The sequence below is a fragment of the Desmodus rotundus genome, chromosome 10, assembly GCF_022682495.2.
Source record: "Desmodus rotundus isolate HL8 chromosome 10, HLdesRot8A.1, whole genome shotgun sequence".
NCBI lineage: Eukaryota > Metazoa > Chordata > Mammalia > Chiroptera > Phyllostomidae > Desmodus > Desmodus rotundus.
The window spans coordinates 86,202,167-86,224,645 of record NC_071396.1 but is presented as its reverse complement, the minus strand read 5'-3'; the positions used below and the strand labels follow the sequence as shown (position 1 = coordinate 86,224,645).

Sequence of the window (22,479 nt, the reverse complement as noted above, 5' to 3'; positions counted from 1 at the left end):
AAACCCCCAACCCCCTGCCCAATCCAGAAAGTTTGGCATCCTCTCATCCATAGGCTCATCAAACCCTAACAGCTTACTGGGTTTGGGGGTCTGATAGGAAATGCACGGGGCAGGCTTGTAAGGCCCAGAGCTCTACTTTCAAGAGAGTCTCACAGGCATATCCCTAATGATGCTCATGCACACAGCTGTTTCCCAGAAAGGCAGGCATCATATTTTCATTAAACACACTGAAATAATCAAATACCACATTGAAATAATCAAATACGTTAAAATGTTTTACAGAGTGCCATCTGAAATGCCAATAATTTGCTCAAACTCTGCAATTTATATCGATCATTATTATCTCATATGAACTATAAGCTAACTATCAAAACCAGCATGGTGATAATATATAGCATTCATACCTTAATTTAACATCTAAATTTTTTAATGTCGTGGGCCAATTTGTTAGAAAATTTCTGGTTTTGATATCAAGTATTTAATACTTAAAATTACTGCATGCCACAGTTCACACAAAAGTTCGTCAAGCCAATAATTAACTGACTTAACTTCCGTTCTACCCATATACTCTATTGACAGCCTGAAGCAAAATTTTTAAAAACTAAAATGAATGTCCTGGCTGGTGTGGCTCAGTGGATTGACTGCCAGCCTGTGAACTAACGGGTGGCCGGTTCAATTCCCAGTCAAAGCACATGCTTGGGTTGTGGGCCAGGTCCCCAGTGGGGGGTGCAAGAGAGGCAACCACACATTGATGTTTCTCTTTTTCTCCCTCCCTTCCTCTCGCTCTAAAAATAAATAAAATCTTAAAAGAATAAGACTTCTTAAAAAAATTAAAATTAAAATGAAGTGACTAGATTTAGTTAAAACATTTAGAGAGATACTCACATTACAAAGCACATGATTCAGAGAATGGCCTGTAATGGCACAAAAATTTTCCACAAAATTCCGAGGTGCAGAAAATACTCGAAGAACTTTTTCATCTGCTCCAGATACAAACTGAAATCGATTAATCATTGCCAAACATTTCAGGTCATATCCATGTATCTGAGGCCGTGCAATTTCATGCCAAGTCACCTGGGTATTAAAATAGAATGAATAAAAACAATCATACGTTTCAAGAAATCAAATTCTTTTCAACAAGCAAACAAATATCAGGCACAAAATCATTTATGATGCCAGAGATTTTCAACCTTTTTTTATCTCATGGCACACATAAGCTAATTTCTAAAATTCTGCAGCACACCAAAAAATACATTTTTTGCCAATCTGAGAAGAAAAAAATAGGTAAAATTTTGATTCATTCACTGGATGGCTATTGTTGTGTTGGCTGTTTTCATTATTTTCATTTGACAATCTATTATAAAAGAGTTCAGTGCCCCTGATTAAATGGTCAAGTATTGCATACTTTAAAAATTCTTGTGACACATCAGTGGAAAATCACTCTAACGTGCAGTGGAGATATGACCATTGGGCAGATTCACCCACGTTGTTGCGTTTATCAATGCTCGATCCTTTTCATTGCCGAGTAGTATTTCCTTGTATGACCATAGCAGTGCTTGCTGATCCCTTCGCCGGCTGATGAGACATCTGGGTTGTTTCCAGTTGTTATCATTTACTTAAAATGCAGGCATGGAACATTTGTGTGCAAGTCTTTGCATGGATATAAGCCTCTATTTCTTTTGGGTAAACAGTACCTATTAAGTAGAATGGCTGGATGATATGGGAGATGTGTACCTAAATATTTAAGAAACTGCCAAAGTATTTTCCAAGGCAGTTATACATTTAACAGCAGTATATGAGGGTTCCAGTTGCCCACTCCCTCATCAACAGTTGGTCTAGTCAGTCTTTTACCTTTAATCACCCTAATATCTGTGCAATGGTATTTCACTGTAGCTTTAATTTGCATTTCCCTAATGACTAATGGTGTTGAGAATCTTTTCCTGTTCTTACTTTCTAGCCATATGTATTCCTTGGAGAAATATCTATTCAAATCCTCTATTTTTACTGGATTGTTTGTTTCCCTATTACTGACTTCTGAAAAGTTTTATAAGTATTCTGGATATAAGTCCTTCTCAGATATACAAATACTTTCTCACAATTTGTGATTTCCTGTGGTATCTGTCAAAGAGCAAAAATTTTACGTTTTTGTTATGTCCAATTTATCAATTTTTTTAATGCATTGTAAATAAACAACTGAGCCATATCAGTAACAAATCAGCAAAAGCAACAGAAAAATCAGTCCAAATCATCTGCCTTGTTTTTCAATTGACTATAATATTACTCCGCATGCCCTCGAGTCTATTAACTTGAAGCTACTACGTGCTACTGAAGCAATGATGTCAGTGGCAGATTCCACTAAGCTCTCATTGACTGACCCACATTCAGGCTCCATGAATTTTTGTCAAAAACTGAAGCTGAGTATACTGGCTTCTACTGCATAGCAGAGTTCAAATAAAAACAAAGTTTTATTATTGTGTTGAGCTTAGTGCCAAGACTGAAAATTTTCCTGAACAAACAGCACCCTCAACCTCTATTATCTAACACTGTGTGACTTTAAAAATTAGCTTGTCCTGTAGACACGGTGGTGTTTCCCAATTAAATCTCAAGTCGTAACAGAACTTTCATGTGGAACTGAAATAGAATACATTTTGACAACAACATCTGAGTTATTTGAATTGTAAAGAGTAGGCGTATGTTTAAGATTTTAAGAAAATATCGAACTGTTTTCCAGAGTGCTTGTATCATTTTACATTTCCACTAACTATGTATGGAAGTTCCAGTTGCTCTGTATCCTTATCACCACTTGTTACTGCATTTTTCACTTCAGCCTTTCTAGGGGGAGTGTAGTGACAGCTCAACATACTTTAACTTTGCATTTCCCTAATGGCTAATGATGTTGCCCCACTTTTCACAAGCTCATGGGTATATTTTAAAGTGGATCAGTCAAGTAGGCCGACATTTTACCTGTGAATGGCCTTTTCTATTCCATGGAGCAAAAAGTCGAGTTGTCTGGTCAGTGCCAACGGTGATGATAAATTCTCCTTCTGGATCCCACATGAGGTCTTGGACACCATCAAAGTGTCCTGAAACGACAATCTCTGGAGTCCACTCTCTCTGTAATTAAAGTGCTCACGTCATATCAAAATAATCAAAGACCACCACCACTCAAAATGCCTTCAGCCCTAAAGTCTTATACTGAGAAAGATGGAGAAGTCTTCACCCAAAGCAAGGTGAAAAACTAAGTAAAGAAGATGAGCTATTAAAATTATAGAACCTATTTGCCAGTCAAGCATATTAGAATTTAAACATTTAAATGTGTGCTGTGTCCTTTAAAGCAGTAACTTTGGGAAATTCCCTTCCATTCATTATTTTTACATTTTATCTGTTTTAGAGGGAGGAGCAGGGAGGGAGAAAGAGAGGGAGGGAAACATCAATGTGAAAAACAGTGATTGGTTGCCTTCCATATATGCCCCAGCTGCAGACCAAATCCACAACCCAGGCACGTGGTCTGACATGGAATCAAACCGGCGACCTTCCATTTTGCAGGACAATGCCTAATCAACTGAGCCACACCAGTCAGGGCCCCTCCATCCATTATTTATTAAGTGCCTCTTAGAAGCCAAACACTACTCAACCTTTCTGTGCCTAAAATAACTCCTGTGTAAAACTACCTAATTCATAGAATCATTATGAGGATTAAATGAGTTTATATTTGTAAAGCACACAGAACAGTGGCAACATATACTAGGTACTATGTATTTGTTATTCTAAATAAGGAGAGAGTACCATGTAAAATGAGTTAGTAGATTTTGAACATGTGTCTCAATCGCTTTCTTTACAAAGTAAAAGGAATTGTTGGTGTAGAAGACAAAAGGGTGAATCAAGCCTAGTTGGTCCACTTATTGAGGAAGTCTGTACCAGCCACAATTAAATAAGCAGTGGCTCAGTTGGCTGAGTATTGTCCTGCAAACCAAAAGGTCATCGGTTTAATTCCTGGTCAGGGCACATGCCTGGGTTGTGGACCTGGTCCCCATTTGGGACATGAGCAAGACCGACTGATGTTTCTCTCACACATTAATGTTTCTCTCCCTCTTTCTCCCTCCCTTCCCTCTCTCTAGAAATAAATAAATACAATCTTAAAAAAAATAAACAGTGACAACAAAATACAGAAAAGTCTTAGGCTTGATCCACAAAGCATCTTTTTGAACCAGCCTTACATGGTGGTAAAACTTATTTTAAGAGGAAAATTAAACTTGTGTAAATACCTACAAGATCATTCAAAGCCAAGTCTGATGAATGGGGTTAGTGATTAAGCTAAGTTATATTATTTCCGGTCAAAAATATAAAAAGGTGCCCTGGCCAGGTAGCTCAGTTGGTTTGAGCATTGTCCTGGTATGTCAAGGTTGTGGGTTCTACCTCCCATCTGGGCACATATAAGAAGCAACCAATGAATGCATGAATGGGTGGAGTAATGAATCAATGTTTCTCTCTCTCTAAAAACCAATTAAAAATAAAAATATAAAAAGGCTTTGACAAAGAAATGCTATTCCTTTCCTCTGTAATATAAAAACTGATTCTAAAGTTAGCACTAATGAAAGTTTCCAAAAATTCTGAACGAAGGGCAGCACTTTTGGAACTAGTACAGTCTTCCACTGTGAGTCCTTAAAGGGCAGTGTTTGTTTTTAAAAATCACTCTGGAGCACCGGCTGGTGTGGGTCAGCAGACTGAGCAGCCTGAGAATCAGGGGTCGCCTGTTTGATTCTCCATCAGGGCACATGCCTGGGGGGACTCGAGAGGCAACCACCCATTAATGTTTCTCTCCCTCTCTTTCTCACTCCCTTCCTCTCTCTACAAACAAATAAATAAAAATAAAAACCACTCTTGATTCTAACAAATCTACCTTCCTGGTTTGGGATGTTGACAGTGCAGAAGGTTCTGCGTGTGTGGGGGCAGAAGTATTTGTGAACCTTTCGTGCTTTCTGCTCAATTTTTCTTTGAACCTAAAATTGCTCTAACAAATGAAGTCAATTAAAAAATCACCCTCTATACTTGTAAGTAGCTACGATAAATCTGAAGCCAAATTAAATGCACAAGCTCAGTGAAATTCTGTCTTCTGGTTTGAGTTTCTCCTTGCTCATCTGATGCTTTCTTCTATGAAGGCTCTCAGAGACCTGAAATATGGCTCCAATGAGCTCTGAAGTAAGAATGAAATTAAATTTATCCCCTCCAATATTTCTTATTTAAAAGTGTCATATGCCAGGCCCTGTCTTTTTTATACTGTACAAATATTAACTCATTTAAGCATTATAAAAATCTTATGAGTGGGTGTTCTTACTATTCACATTTTACAAATGAGGAGCCTGAGACAGAGCTTACACAATGTCCTCAAGGACACACAGCTGGTAAGTAAGTGCTGGGGCAGAATGTGAACTCAGGATGTCTACCTCCAAAGCCTGTGCTTTTAGCCACAGTATTCCTATTTCTCTTCCCCAAGCAGCAGATAAGAAGCAAATTAGAAAGTAAGAGAGCGAATCATTGTTGAACATGATTAAAGGAAGATTACTCCTCTTTGAGAAGAGACAAAATTTATAAGAAAAAGCTAAATGAGCTTAATATTTGGAGGGCCGTGTAGAATTACACATATTAACAGCCACTGAGAGCATCAATATATCCTGTCACAAAAGAACAGGCTTTTAGAATGCCATTTTGTCATTCATTCATTCAATAATTATCTATGGAGTACCTATCATCCAATAAGAAAATATCAAACTATGTTACCTTCTTTAAGACAGGGAAGTTACACATTTTAGGAAGAACTCCCATAACAAAATTTTTATAGCTTAAAGGGAGAACTTAAAATTTATATAAAGTTCACTCATGTAGAAAATAGACTTATGTACAAATTTCAAAATGTCAATGAATTCTGGAGAAATGCTTTAATTCTTAGAAAAACATAAGCATGTTACCTAGTAAACTGCAGTATAGTGTTCACAAAAAGACTGGATGTCATTTGAACTTAAAGGCCTCTACTATGCTTCTGTAGAGTATTCTAAGAAAAACATCACTGTTAACCTAAGTTTCATTCAGGATTCACTCTACTTGATCACAAATGCTTTATTTAAAAGTGTTTTCCTTACTGGGTTATCTGCATTCTGTTTCCAAAGGTGCAATGCTCCATGGAAAGCATGAGCGATAATCATAGAACCATCTTCACTGAACTGGCAGTCATAAAATCCCAGGGTATTTCCACCGACTTCACCTACTCGAACCTATGCAATAATAGATAGAAAACAATTCGTAACCAATAGTCCACACTTCTCACAATAGAAACCACTGATTCCAGAGATTACATTCTCAATAACCATACACAAAGAGTGAACATTGGCAGCTCTAGCAATTAAATATTCAGTTTCAAATATAATTTTCTATTTTTTTGAACATTCCCATTTTTACCTGTTCTAGCCAAACTCCTGACTCTTCATCTGGAGCCCAGAGAATCATGGTTTTATCCATTGAGGCAGACAACAATCTCATTGGCTGTTGTAGAACACCATCTAAAAAATATAAATTAGTTTCTTTAGGTTTTCAACAGGCATCATGTTTATAGATTACCGGGCGGGGGGGAAGAACCACACCACGGACACTGCAAAAATGTTCACTTCAGGAATGTGATAGCAAAATGTTGGCCACAACACAAATATCTACCATTAGAAAAATAGGTAAACAAGTTGTAGTATATTTCGACAGTGGAATACTGAACTGAAATAAAAATAAACTGGGGCTACATGAATCAAGATGGATACAACTCCAAATCTTTGGCATGTTAAGTTATGAGAGGATAAGTATACTATAATTTCAATAGCTGGAAAACTATTGTTCACGGCTACATAAATGTGTAAAGTACAAAACCATGCATAGGAACGGGAATGCTAATGCCCTGAATTCAGTACTATAGTTGCCTCTAGGGAAGGGTGGAGGGGCAAGGGTTCAGGACAAAATACACAGGGGTCCTCAGAATCTGTAATATCTAGTTCTTTTCTATCTGCAAGCCATAAGGCATAATATAATAAAAGCTGAATGGTGGTTACCTGAACATCATTGATATTCTCTATATTGGGTTGGGGAGGGGCTGTGGGAAGAACATGAGCTGTGCCTTACTCAGCTCTACACCCCAGCACCAGCTGGAGCATGCATAGCTCCATAAATGGAGGTTGAGGGCAAAAGGAAGGGGGGGGAGGGGTCTTATTTTTTCATAAATTATGTGTATCATTATTACCAACTTTGTATTGCCAAGGGTAAAGAATCCAGTGAGGTTTCCCTGAAAGTCAATTTATCTTAAATCTCATAAAGACTAGTCCAACACTTTTCAGAAAAAAAGTTAATAGGTGAAGTGATTTCAGCAACATGGCAGGAATCATCCTTTTCCTACTCAGGAGTACAATTTTCTTTTGTTTTTATTAAATTTATTGGAGTGACATTGGTCAAGACCATATAGGTTTCAAGTGTACATTTCTATGACACATGATCTGCGTATTGCATTGTGTGCCCAGCACCTACAGTCAAACTGTCTTTCTGTCACCATATACTTAGCCAAATATATGGGTACAGTTTTTAGTGGAATTGAGTGTCCAGAAGAATAGGACTGCAGTATTACACTTTGTCAGCTTGAAAATGTTCTACATTTGAGATTTCTAATTACACTAAAAAATATCCTCCATTTTATCTGGTCAGCTTAAAACTCTGTATATGAGAGTTAACTGAAATGAGGGATATGTGTATGTTGTCCTTCCTACCTTTGTAAAATGAAGGCTGCCAATGAACTGCATTTACCCAGTTTTCGTGACCAGCCAGCACAGTCTCCAGAGTAACCGCAAATGCTGTTTTAGTACCTATAACAAAAGCAATGAAGAAGTACTTTCTTCAAAGCTCTTCCAAAAGGAACATTTTCATAACCATTCAGTTGTACATTAATGGCCAGAAAAAAAAAACAGAACAAAACATGATTTACCAGAGTCAACCAAAAGAACATACATTCTAAATTTCATTAACTTCACCTATTGTTCAAAATTACAGGAGAAAACTACAGGAGACAAATTTTTCTCGATCTTTGTCTCTTCCCAGTCAAAAAATAAATACTAAGAAATATGCTCTATTTCCTGAGATAGCTATTGTTACACTACAATTTAAAAGCAAACACAAACATGCCAGCCACCTAGCTATGCTCACTCATCATCACGGTATAATAACCTAGAATACTATTTTTTAAAAATTAAGGTAAATGATGCCCTGGCTGGTGTGGCTCAGTGGATTGAGTGCCGGCCTGCAAACCAAAGGGTCGCCAGTTCAATTCCCAGTCTAGGGCACATACCTGGGCTGCAGGCCAGGTTCCCAGTAGGGGGCACACAAGAGGCAACCACATATTAATGTTTCTCTCCCTTTCTTTCTCCCTTCCTTCCCCACTCTAAAAATAAATAAAATCTTTTTAAAAAGTTAAGATACATGCATAAGAAATTGAAATCAGGCTGGTGTAGCTCAGTGGATTGAGCACAGGCTGTGAACCAAAGGGTCACCAGTCTGATTCTCAATCAGGGCACATGCCTGGGTTATGGGCCAGGTCCCCAGTAGGGGGTGCACAAGAGGCAACCAGACGCTGATATTTCCCTTCTTCTCTTCCCCTCTCTCTGAAAATGAATAAAATCCTTAAAAAAAATTCAAGTTTCAGAATAGCTACTCATAACATGCTAGTTATAGTTTTTCTTGGTTCTCCCCCATAAAACTGTTACCAATATCTCAGCTCTTATAGATTTTATAACCAAGAAGAGTGAAAACAAAGAGAATTCCTGGGAGAACAATGCTCACTGAGAACTAACTTTGTAATTTAGATACAAATCCAAAAATACCTTCTTCAAAAACAAACAAAATTTTTTTTTTAAATAACTCCTTCAAATACAATTACTTCAACAGAATCAAGATCTCAAGCAGGAGCATTGTTCTGATGCAAGACAGAATATCAGAATTACATACTACTCAAATGTAGGAATTTAGCTTGTCTTGTAAAATATTTTCCTACAAAGGTACAAATAATTAAACATTATTTCTTTAGATCTTCCTATGCTAGAGTTACAAATTTAGTAACATTATACAAATTAATTTATTAAGAAGACATTAAAAATATTTTCAGTTTCCTGGTCAGATGGCTCAATTGGTTGGAGTGTTGCCCAGTACACGAAAAGGGTGTGGCTTCGATTCTCGGTGGGAGCACATACAAGAGGCAACCAGTCAATGTTTCTCTCTCACATCGATCTTCTCCTCTCTTTCTTACTCAAAATCAATAAACATACCATCAGGTGAGGATTAAAATATATTATCAGCCAATTTTTAAAAACTCTCACTAATATAGTTTTGAAGAAAAATAAGTTTCTTATATGAAGAGCAACTCATCATTCCACAATAATAAAAAAAGGAAAAATGCACAGTATCAAGTTTCATGCACGGCTCTGATACTTCTGAAAAACTAATCTTCACATAGGTATAAAGTGAAAAATGAATCAGCTAGAAGACCTATTAGTACATTAAATATTTTCATTATTACTCACTTTCATTTTCTACAGTAAAAGTACTTTCCTTCAGTCTTATATTATCATCATCCTGAGCTTCTAATGGTGTCGATTTTATATACAGCCTCCACACTCGTATCAGGCAATCCTGTGAACAGCTTGCTAGGAAAAGATCTTTACCTAATTAAAAAACAAAATTTATTATTTTTCTAGCATTATATTCTCAAATTAAGGTATAAGACTTTCTTCTCCATATATGTACATTTCTAGATTTCCTGGGGAAAAAAAAGACACTTTACTTCCTCACCCTTCATTCACCTGACCTACATTCAGTTTTACTAACACTGACAAATGAGTGTACAATGCCCATAAATGGTTGTTAGCATGTGGTATTCCTATACACAGTCCACTAAGAACTACAAAGAGCTTCTCAAGAATGTCTGCACGTGGAATAGTCAGCGCTTGTCCTCTTTTAAGCATCAACTTGTTTCACCTTCTACCACCCCAGTCAACAGTTAATAGAAGGGATAAGTGTCCTCTTTTCTAATTGGGACTATAGAAAAATATTACATACAAAGAAAGTTTAAAATTAAAACATAGGAGACTGCTTTCTTGGAAATTATACACACTTGTCCCCATCACATGTATTTCAGCAAAAGTTTATACTAACCAAAGGCTGCCCACTCCACGCCTCTTATCCAATCCTCATGTCCACAGAGAAAAAGCACTTTCTGAAACTGGGAAGATAAAAATCATCACACTTGGTGTAAGAATTTAGTATTTCCATGTATATCATATCATTGATTTCATTTGGTCTCAGCCAGTCCCTGCTAAATCTTTTTTTTTTTTTTTTAAACAGGGAACATTATCTGATTAGACATAAGACAAGTCTCACATGAAAAATCTCATAATCATCTAACTGAGCAATGCTGGGTAGACAGTATCTGTAGGCATCAAATACTCTAAATGTTAACATAATAGAATGACATATGCTATGATGTAACAAAGATAAAAATTGGGTAGTTGGACATTCACAACCATTTCAAACTATCTTACAGAATAGAAAGAAACAAGTATCTCCATTATTAAATAAATGAGCCTAGTTAACCGACCGTCGTTCTAGAAATTCCCTCCCCTAGTTTAACCACTCCAAGTGTACATAAGGCTCAGAAGAACAAATAAACACTACACCAGGAAGTGTAGGTATAACACATTTCACTTAAAATTGTAAAGAAAAAAACACTACCACAGTACCTTCCTTCTCTCCTTCCCCCAACTGTGGACCTGTTTCCCCCTAAATACTCTGCACCCCATAGTCAAGGCAGTAGTTGTTTGGTGTTCAGAGAATATGAAACAATTTAGCCAAGAATTGTAAAAAAAAAAAAAATACTCCTCTTGATTTATTTTGGTTTAGATGAGAACATTTCTAAAATTCTATAATCTTAAAATAGTTTGTATTAAGAAGTGTAAGTAAGCAGAAGCTAATGCCAGTCCCTTAATGAACATCATTAATTACCTGGTCATTTTGTTGAACAAATAAGTGGATTTTGCAATCATCATCACCACATGCTAATATTGGAACTGGGGAAAAAAAGAGACTTTCGCTGTTAAGTATTCCATCACGTGTTATGATTATCACCTGTGCTGCATTCTAAATTCTAAAGAACTCTGACTTCTATTTCTCACATCACTGAACAAATAAATTGAAAGTGCTCAGTAAATATCTACAGCATCAAGTGAACACTCTAAAATGTTCTATTAAATGGTTACTTGGAAAAATGACTACTAATGTGAGTATTTTTCTCCATTAGATGTATTTTATGAAAGAAGGAGCAGTGAAAAGAAAAGCTCCAGGGCAAGCTGGGGTCATTTTCACTGTCAGACAGACAGCTAATATGAAGAGTTAGCCCCAATGAATAATGAAATGGAAGAGCTACTATAAGCCTGGCATCACAGTAACTGCACAAAGGTGTAATGGTATGTTTGTTACTCTAAGAACCTTACATTTTGTTTGAGAATTCAACAGTAAAAACAAAATTCCTGAAGCAATTAGAGAACCGTATAAAAGAGTATGTAAGTAAATATGTGGTTAAAAAACTATGAAAAGTACAACTATAAAATCGGATTTCTTTAATAGCACAAAAATCTAATTCACATTACCAAAGAACAGCCCTAATGACTGTGGAGCAAAATAAAACAAGAACTCTTTTTCTAAGGAAACACCTTGCAACCAAGTAGGTTTTTCAAAGATTTTCAACCTTACATACACTAAAAACAAAAATAATAAACTCCAGTCACTTGGCCTTAATGTATATGGAAAGAAATTAAATCCTGTTATGAAACCAGAATGTATGAGTTCCTCCTCCGAGGGAGCCCTCACACAAAGCGGCAGTATCACATAACCCATGAAGTTGCAGGTCCTGCCCCAAAAGGCAAGAGGCTGGTGGCTTCCAGACCCTGCCTCTCTCCACCAGGCCTGTCCTTCAGGTTCCTGAGGAGGCAAAAAGAGAGACTGACTCACACTGGCCATCATCTTTGTAAAGGATAATCACAGAGAGGGACAGATGGGTTTCACAGCAAAAGGGAAAACTTTCTGTTTGGAGATTTTAAGTGGTCTTAGGCAAAAATGTCATCAAGCAGGATGTAAGGGGGCTGTTCTGAAAGAAATGCTCACGGTCCATCTTCAGTGCTTTTTCAACTGACCCCACACCTTCACCTTCTGAAGAGTTAGACAATTTTCCTAAAATTAGATCTAGATACGTTGGCAATTACACGGTCTGGCACAAATAACGCCCCTGTTTTATTACAAAATCATAAGCATGTAATCCCGTAACATAACAATATCACACTCAGGCACACTATATGACATTTTAGGTGAAATGTTGAAATTAAAACTATAAATTATTAGACCCATATTATCATCCTACCAACCACACTCAAGCAGGCCTTACTTCTGCAGAGCCCTATATATGATAATCAGCAATATCAATCTTGATTTCACATTAAGTCATTTAATTTTTTCCCTTTTTATTGAATTTATTGGGGTAAATTTTAAAAAGCTACCAAAATGCCGAAGAGCCTCCCTTACTCTTAATGTTCTATGCTCAGATAATTTGAATATTGAAAACAAAAGTGTCTTAGCTAGGTCTCAACCTGTTTCATGAAAAAGTTTAGATACAAAATTGAGACTCAATATGTTTCTTTTAGGTTTTGTCATATGAAGGTATAAAAATATATAATTCTCTTTTAATATGAACTTAACAGGATACTCACCATCAGTATTAGGCAAAAAAGATAAGCAGACAGTCAGAGTAAATCCATTTCCAAAGTTCAAGGTCTGAAGGGGTGTTACTAAAAAACAACAAAACACACCATGAATGACTAACTCTGAGCTTACCCACCTAGAGAGGCTGCGTAGCATCACCACGTTAGCAGGGAGATGACAGAAATCAATCCTGAGCCCCTACTGATCATGTGAATTTAAACGGTCAATGTTTAACAAGGTTAGAGAACAAAATTACTTATATGCAAAGGTGCAGGGGTGTCCAACCTTTTGGCATCTCTGGGCCACAATGGAAGAGGAGCTGTTTTTGGCTACACATTAAATATACACACATGAACAAAAACTGATGAGCAAAAAAAAGGGTTTTAGTAAATTTACAATCTTGTGTGAGGCTGCATTCATAGGCATCCTGGGCTGCATGTGGCCCGCAGGCTGTAGACTGGACACCCCTAGCCGAGGAAATTAATTCACGTTAACAAATCATTTAGTATAAGGAATTTTGAAAAAGTGCAAAAAACACAAACACTTAGATTAGAATTACAATGTTTTTAAAGGTGCTTGAAAGACTAAAAAAAATTGTATGTTTGCTCCTCTGGTTGTCATTCATTTGATAATTACTATTTCATTGATTTGGATTATAATGTCTCTAAACATACCTTGTGAACCCTCTTTAGACCACACTCGAACAGTGGAATCCGAAGCTGCAGAAACTATCAGTGTATGGAATGCAACATCTGATGCCCTCTTCTGGTAAACAGCATGCACTGCATAAACAGGTCCCTCATGGCCATAGAGATGGACAGCATTTAAAAGCTGAATGAGAAAAAAATGACAAAAACATTATGATAAAAAAGAAATTATCGGTTTTAACTTTATTTAACTGGGATCATAAGATTAATGGGACTGTTAAAATTTGTGACCCAGAAATAGGTCCTTTCAGTTGAAGAAAATGTAAACTTTGGAGAAAAGTCTGTCTGACCATATTAATGGCACAGAAAATGTGCACACCCTTGACACAGCGATCTCACATCTAAGAATCTACTCTGAGATGCTAACAGCATGAGTGTAACAAATAATAAAAGACAAATGCAGAAGGATATTCATCACTCTTTTTTTTTTGATGGAGGATGCAGACATGGATCACACACTCTTTATAATATTAAAAAAATCAACCAAGAATTAATAAGGAACTGGTTAAATTAATTGTTGTAGGCACACACTGTAGCTAATAAAAAGGATAATACAGATAAATATATGATTATTACCATGCAAAGACATCCATGACATAGAGATTTTTGAAGAACACGGGTCAGCCTTGTGGAATGTTCCTTTTGGGATTAGTCTGAAGTTTTGTCATGAACAGATTCAGGATATAAATTCTCACATCATTACTACCTAAGTGCGTAACACCACAAGATGTCAGTTTGTCCCAATTTTAGTGAGGTTAACCTTGACATCATAGTAAAGGTATTGTCTGCCGGATTTTTTCACTGTGAAATTAAATTTTTTTGGTTGATAATGTATGAGATTACACTTTGGAACTGAGTAAATATCAAACCACCACCAAGTATTTTCAGCATCCCCTCATGACGCCTGCCTGAGTCAATCATAGCTGCAAAAAGGAAAAATGGCAAACAGAACTGGTAATCCATTTGCTTGCCATGCAAAACTCTTCACCGTGGCATCATTTCTGCTAATTTAGGTGTGTATCTTAGAGCTCCAAAATGTGTGAAATTGCACCACTTCGAGAGGTAGCTTCCATAAATTGCCTCTGAAATAGAGGTGTCCATTAAGTGTCTCCTCAGCTGTTTTCCCATTACTTATGCAGAATTCTGCCACTCCAGAAAGTAATTAATAGTTACATATAAGGCTCTATACACTAACTTCCTTTCATCATTAACCTTTGGCTTCTTTGAAAAAACATTTTAAGTAACTGAAATACGTTATGTATAATTGTACATACACAACTAGAGATCTGAGACAATGTTCATCAGAATGTTAACTCTGTTGAGATTTTGTATACAGGTTTTCCTTCCTTATATTTTCTGTATGTAAACTTTTTTATATGATTCTTTATCATTACGGCTTAAAAAAATAAATCTATTGAAAATACTTCACATCTTTAAGCAGGATTGTATTTCAACCATGAAAGAATTTAAGAAACTCAAAAGAAATCTCTCAGGTTCACCAGCTTTTTAAAAAAAACTGTTCCCTGTTCAAAAACTTGAACCTCTCATTATACCAGCTTAGAATCATTTCCGGTTATCACAAGTCAAGGTGTGTCGAGCACCTGTGTACATGGAAATGCCTATGGAAAAGACCTTTAAGCCCCTAAGGTTACAATGTGTGGCCCTTTTCCCTAAAAGCTCTTATTCCCTCATCTCTCCTTCCGCCATTGATCCGCCTCTCCTCCCAGTTGGGTTTCACATTCTCTCCTCCCGCCTCTCAAGATAAGTTCGCCATCAGCCCTCAGATACTTCTTAGCCTGCACTTCCCTCTAATGACAGAAGTTTGGGGGAGCACTGAGAAAAAGAGTCTTGCTAAGTCTCACCTCAAGGCTTCAAAAGTGAGTGCCAAAATTGTTCTCTCTGGATTTCCCTGATAAAATCATTCCAAACAGGAGTTAAGTTCGCTACACACCTTTTTGTTCTCAATCAACTCTACGTGGCTACAAAATCCCCATTTACAGGCTGCAGAGGACAAGGCCGGTGCCAGGTCAGTAATTTAAATGACATGTCTACAACTAAAATCTACATCTTCCCTCCTACTTGCCTATTTTCCTTTGCAGAGGCGCCTTTCTCCAGGGGCCCTAAGACACTACCCCACTGTTTTTGATTACTCACTCCCCCATCACCAGCTCCCTACTCCTTTGATAACTATGTAATATATACCGAAGTCACTTTTCCTTCAAAAATACATCCCATATCCCTTCCTTCACATTTTTTCCAATTTTAATTTGTCACGCGACTGTCAGATTAATCTTTTGATATTCATACTCTTCTCCTTAGAAATCATCAGACTTCCAAATACCTGCTTTATAAAGAATAAACTTGTAAAGCAAGTGTTCAAATTCCCATAGGATTGTCTCTATTCTGTTTCTAAAGTATTACTGCCCGTATGTATTACCTAGAAACATGTCCAAAACTGTGTTCCTCAAAGTTACAAGGGCTGGTAAGAGATTTAAAAGAAAAAAGTACAGACTTGAAACAATTTGGGGAAATGTAAGTTAAACAAAGATAAGCAGGTTCATCCACAGAAGAACTTTTCAGAGCCCTCACTAGGCTCTTGTGCATTGGGATTCTCTGAGAGACATACGTATAGGAGATGCAGTGTTTCCCAAACTTGATTGATCAGAGATTCCTTTTTTTGTGGAACTTCTTAAGAGATGAATGATTCTCCAAACACACTTTAGAAAGCCCTAAAGGCACCTCAGGCTTTGGTTAAAACCAGATACTCCTGACCAGGTGCTCTGTTTTCTCACCTGAGTTTTACTTATGCTATTTTTCCTACCAATAATTCTCACCCCTTTAACTCCTCCCAAGGAAATCATCTCACACTTTAAGAACCAACTCAAAGGTCACCTCTTTAAAAATCTCTTCTGAAATCACTGCACCATGGTTGGGGGACAGCAAGTTAGAGCATCTACCTTGTGCTGTACTTTATTCAAGTACATTTTGCTTCAAACTATGTACATGTTTCTGAATAGGGTTTTGCCTCATCACCATCTTCAGCAGGGCAAGGTGTACAATATCTAGAGCACTAACTTTCCACTTTTAATTTTTTCTTACAACTAGAAACAACCTAAATATCCATCAGTAGAGGTCCATCCATACCCAGCACTGCTTATGATAACATCACTCAGTTATGTAAATCTATTTCCACGTGGCAACAGTTACCTATGAACATAGCAGTATTAACTTTTGCTATTAACTGAACTCAGATCAAACAGCCCATGTAAGAACAGCTTGAAAATTATTTCAAAATAATTGGAAGTTCACAAAAATTACTGACAGCATGTGAATATGACAGCAGATTTTAGAAGGCAGGGTACAGGTCTGTGAAGTACAGAAAAATAAAGGATCTGAATTACTGATAAGCAAGAATGAGGCAACTTTATAAAGGAAGACCACAATAGAAAGGAGAAAACAATTGAAAATAAAAGTAGATATAACAGTTTCTTATAACTATAAACATGTCTACCCACCTGATTGTTCTTTATTTCCCAGTGAATCACTTGACTATCAGATCCTCCAGAAACTAATTCAGTAGAAGGAGCTGCAAAAAATTATATCTCAGTAAATATTTTTATGTTTTTACCAGCTACTTTGAAAACGTTCAAAGCTGTAGAAAAGATTTAAGAAAACTCAGATACCTAGATTCACCAACTGTTAACATTTTGCCATATTTGATAAATAGCTTGCTCTTTCTTTATATGCATAGGGTGGGCAAAAGTAGGTTTACAGTTGTTTGCATGGAAAAAATAGTACAATAGTTAATAAATAATACAAAAATATGTTTCACATACTCACAACTGTACACCTACTTTGCCTCACCCAGTGTACACACAGACCCCTTTTTGTTTCTGACAACTACTTAGAAATAAGTTGCAGACATCAGAAATCCTCAAACACTTGGCTATGGATCTCCTAAGAAATGGAGCATCCCCTACATTAGCACAAAACAATTACCGCATTCAAGAATTTCAGCGGTGATACAGTGTCATTACATAATGTACACAACATTTCTCCACACTGTCCCAGTAATGTCTTTTACAACTCTTTAAATTCAGAGTATACAGACCACACTGTGTTTAGTTGTCACCTTTTTCAGTCTCCTTTCACACAGAACAGTGCCGCAGTCCCTGCTTTTCGTGTGACAATGAGCAGCCCGGCCAGCTATTTTACAGAATGTCCCTCAATCTCGATTTTTAAAAAGGGAAAGAGACTATATAATTTTTGTTTGGATTTGCCATTTATTTGTTTCTTCTGGCCTATGTGTTAGACATTTAGAAGCAGCAGCTGGGAACTCAGCTAGAGCATCAGGTAAGAACTCAGAAGTCCCAGGTTCTTGTCCTAACCCTGCTGTCAGCCAGCTGTGACCTTGGGATTTAATTTCTCTATGCATCAGAGAAATTAAGCAATTTATCTAACTACATGATTTTGAGAATAACTATAAGGTACCTGATACAGGGGGGTTAGAAAAAATAGCTAAATTATCTGGTGGTAGAGCCCTCGTCTTAAAGGAAATCAATCCTAATAGTTAAAAATTAGTGATGTCAAGCAATTTGCTTTATATAACCTCACTTTAAAAGGGAAGATAAAATATACAAGCCCAAATTAATATTTTTAAATGAATCCCACAGATAATTAAGTAGTATGTGATGTCATTTGGTGGCAATTAATAAAATTACAATTGTGTTTTAATGTCTGCACTAACAGCCACTCTTTCCACTATTTAATGGTTTCTACTGACCTAATGTGACTAATGCTGCATTACTAACTGAAATGAATAGCTTATTTAACTTCTTCTAATGTCACAGATAAAATCATACCAGAGTCTCACTAATTCAGGAAATTCTCCACTTGTGCCTGGTTCAGGATGCTCTTCATAATGTTTATGGGGACTTCCAGTCAAGATGGAGGCATAGGTAAACATGCCTCGCCTTCTTGCACAACCACTGCAAAAATTACAACTAAACTACAAAATAACTATCGCCCAGATTCATCAGAAAATTGACCTGTATGGAAGTCTGACAACCAGGGAATTAAAGAAGTCACATTCATCCAAACAGGTAGGAAGGGTGGAGACTCGGAGACACAGAAAGGACAGTCCCATGTCCACATGTGGTAGATAAAAATCAGGAGGGATACCTCGGGAACGAGTCCCTACCCCAAACCAGACCATTCAGCACAGGGTTCCAGTGCAAGGAATATAAGTCCCTCTAACTTCCTTCTGCAAAAACCAGTGGAGGTTAGAGTAGCGGAAGAAACTGCAGGATTCTTAGGCGTCTTCTCTTAAAGGGCCTGCAACAGACTTAGGTCGCACGTAGACTTACTCCCTCTGGGCTGCAGCACCAGCACAGCAGCTGGAAGGGCAACAGTAGCATACGGGGGAAAAACTGAAGTATCTGGCATCAGGGTGAATGATGGGGAACAGCCTCCTCCTGAACAAAACTCCAGAGGCCAAGCAACAGCACTAACCCCTTTCTGAGCCCTCCCCCACACAGAGCCATATTGCCTCAGAGACTCCATCAACCTGATTCACTCAGGTTGCCCTGGCAATTAACTAAAGCTCCACCCCAGCCAACTTGCCCCTGAGCAATTTCTGCAATAGGTCATGTTACTAAGACAGGAAGTCAAAGCAGCTCTACCTAATTCCTAGAAACAAACACAGGAGGCTGCCAAAATGAGGAGACAAAGAAATATGGTGCAAATGAAAGAACAGAACTAAACTCCAGAAAAAGAACTAAACAAAACTGAGATAAGTAGTATCAGTTGCAGTGTTCAAAACACTGGTTATTAGGATGCTCAAGGAACGCATTGGACACTTCAGCAACATAAAAAAGACCCAGGCAGAAATGAAGGTTACACTAAGTTAAATAAAGAAAAATCTACAGGGAACATAAGGAAGAAAAAAACATTCCATCAGGACAGCAAAAAGAAAAGACAATCCAAAAAAAAAAAAAAACCAAGGATAGGCTAAGGAGCCTATGGAATAACTTCAAACATACCAACATTCGCATAATAGGGGTGCCAGAAGGAGAAAAGAAAGAGCAAGAAATTGAAAACTTATTTGAAAAAATAATGGAAGAAAACCTCCCTAATTTATTGAAGGAAATAGACATACAAATCCAGGAAGACCAGAGAGTCCCAAACAAATGGATGCAAAGAGGACCACACTAAGACACATCATAATTAAAATGCCAAAGGTTAAAGATAAAGAGAGAATCTTAAAAGTAGCAAGAGAAAAGCAGAGTGTTACTTGCAAAGGAGTTCCAATTGAGATCAATTTTAACAATCAGATTGATACTTACAGCCATCCTGTTTACAAATCCACTGTATGCAATTGACTCGAGCAGTGTGGCCATTCAGGTTGGTAATAACAACCCTTTTCTTTAACAAAGGAAACACCAGTTAGTAAGTTAGAATCTATCCTACAGAAGAATCAAAAAACCAATGAAAGTCAGATTTCAGTGGTTTTGACACAAAAATGTTCAGGGTTATTTCAAACAGAATCATCTTCCTTAATTTATAAACTTGTAACCGTGGCTTCAATTATCTGTTCACTCTAACTCATTCTTTTTGCCACACCACGTTCCCAGTGTCGTGTGTTCTCATCCACTGGGCTCTCAGGTCTTCATCTGCCTAAGTCCTGCTCACCACCCCCACCCTTCCCACCCTGGTCCTCTCAACCAGGGAGCCTGTCTTGACACCCCCAACTAAATAAGGAACCTCTTTCTTCCTCGTGCCCCCACAGGTCTCAGGGGCTTAATTCTATCATGCTTGCACCAATTTGAGGATGTTGTTGACCAAAAAAACTTTTAATAGAGGAATTTGTTATTTAATGGATATCAATTCATGGCTCACTTTGCCCATCATGGCTAATCAGGTGTGGCCCATCATGGCTAATTAGGGTTCTTGAACCCTAAAGACACAAGGTCACCATTAGGCCACAAGGTCCTCAGACATCAGATTTCTTCAGACTATTGCTTTTACCAGCATCACTCCACACTTGGGCTCTCTTTACTTCACACACTGCTGAAGACGCTAACTCTGTGATTACAGTGCCTTTCTCTTTACAGACCCTTTCTCTATTTATTGCCAACTGCACAGGCTTATACGCCAACTAGAATTCTCAGGGCTGAGAAAAAGGTATACAGAGGTAAGTGTGCATTAATTAACATATTTCACACATGAGTTATTTGAGGCTGGGAAACAATTATAATGGTTCGTTTTCTCTCTCACTAGATTGAAAATTCCTTAAAGGGCAGGAGTTATTTTTTACCCACTATCTCGGTATCACTACCACCCAGTCCAGGTCTGGTCCATGGAGGGTCCTCAAAAATATGCTGAATGAACATCATCCCTAAAACTTTGTTTTGGCACCTCCATGCTCTTATTCCCACATTTACTTAAATGTCCAACTAGCAAAAACATAACAAAACAAAGTACTTTTTAGGCTCAATATATTTTTTGATAGGTTAAAATCTCCTAACACGGCCACCAGATTATCACTAAAAATAAAAATGTGATGTAAGGCATGGTACAAATCCATTAAATAGTTGCAGAAAGATAGGTTTCCACAGCTGAGTCAGTCCTTGTTCACCGGCCAAAGATTTACCCTTGGTTTTATGTGTTTTCTCTTGCTAGTTAAGAGTGCAGAACTATAAGAAACAAAAACTAGAATGAGGCAAGTTCAAGATACAGTAAGCTAATACAACTATTTCCTATATAAATCGGAATCTGCAAAGGGTGTGAGGATAATGGAATTTTTAATCAAATTAATAAAGCAATACAAAAAATACATAAAGTTAGCTATTGCACTGCACTTTAATTTCCAGCACTTTACTTTTTATACTGAGGCTCTTTTTGAAAACCAACATTAACTATATTGTCCAAAATTAACCAGTTAGAATGCGAGCAAAACGAACTCTGGGAAGCATGCAAAAACTAGCCATTTGAGAAGTTTGGTAGGGAAAGAGCCAAAACTAAAATCAACTGACTGGGTGAAGTTCAGAGAATAGGTTAAGTCCTGCCTCAGAACTAGTGCTCAGGACCCCCAGCCCCTATGACCTTTACTCCAGTGGCACTTTCTTTAAAAAGTCCAATTCCAAAGCTAAAATATAAAATACAAGTGATATATTTTTTAAAGCAATACAACAAGTTTACAAAATACCGCGGGAAATACAGAAATGGGATAGCATCTGTGATAATGGATTTGATCCATACCTAAATCGCAAATCTTTCAAAACCCGAACTAAATCTTTAACAGTACTACATACAATTAGTTGCCACAGAAGGCTTCAAAAAAGGTTATCATCATTCAGGTATCTACGTGAGGTTAACCGATCACTGGTGGGACTTGGGGACCCCCGGCTGACGAAGCGCGCAAGCTCTCGAGTCCTGGCCTAGACACCACCCCCCAAGCGGACCAGCCCGCACACCCAGCGTCCTCGCCCAGGCTCAGCGTCCACATTCTGTCCCGACAGCACTCAGCACTTTCAGCCCCACAGGGTCAGGCGTCGGGCCACCTCTCTTACCCAAGGGTCATAGAGCACCACGGAACAGGACGTGCCGAAGGCCAGAAGTCCTCCCGGCCCGGAGCTCCAGCTCAGGGCTCCCCGGACCCGGTTTGGGCAACAAAACACGTGAGTCGTCTCCAGCACTGACGCCACCATCTTGCTGGCTGGTCAGCGGCCGGGACCTGGGCGCGCACTTCCGCCCTCTGAGCGGAACTACTCGCGAGACCACCTCCCCGGATGGCTGAGTCCTCACCGCGTTTCGGAGGCTGCCGGAGTCGCCGGGCGGCAACTGCCCCGCCCCCCGGCCCCGGCTCTAGGGATCCTCAGTGCCGCGCCGCCGCTGCCAGCCCTTCTGTCCTGGGCCGTGGCCCGGCAAACAAACGCGGCCGCCGTCCCAA

At 38.1% G+C, this 22,479-nt stretch overlaps 1 protein-coding gene across 1 annotated transcript in view; it reads right to left on the bottom strand.

Annotated features, from left to right (window-relative positions):
• ELP2 (elongator acetyltransferase complex subunit 2) overlaps positions 1 to 22,237 on the bottom strand; it is a 35,450-nt gene extending 13,213 nt beyond the window's left edge. Inside the window, exons 1-13 of the mRNA XM_024580614.4 lie at positions 22,100 to 22,237; positions 19,874 to 19,952; positions 17,045 to 17,115; positions 13,497 to 13,653; positions 12,831 to 12,908; positions 11,074 to 11,138; positions 10,228 to 10,294; positions 9,597 to 9,737; positions 7,794 to 7,889; positions 6,454 to 6,554; positions 6,138 to 6,269; positions 2,965 to 3,114; positions 886 to 1,074 (exon numbers count right to left, since the gene is read on the bottom strand). Of these exons, the coding sequence (XP_024436382.3) occupies positions 886 to 1,074; positions 2,965 to 3,114; positions 6,138 to 6,269; positions 6,454 to 6,554; positions 7,794 to 7,889; positions 9,597 to 9,737; positions 10,228 to 10,294; positions 11,074 to 11,138; positions 12,831 to 12,908; positions 13,497 to 13,653; positions 17,045 to 17,115; positions 19,874 to 19,952; positions 22,100 to 22,237 (1,464 nt within the window). The remainder of the gene's footprint in view (positions 1 to 885; positions 1,075 to 2,964; positions 3,115 to 6,137; positions 6,270 to 6,453; positions 6,555 to 7,793; positions 7,890 to 9,596; positions 9,738 to 10,227; positions 10,295 to 11,073; positions 11,139 to 12,830; positions 12,909 to 13,496; positions 13,654 to 17,044; positions 17,116 to 19,873; positions 19,953 to 22,099) is intronic.
• Positions 22,238 to 22,479: the final 242 nt, after the last annotated feature.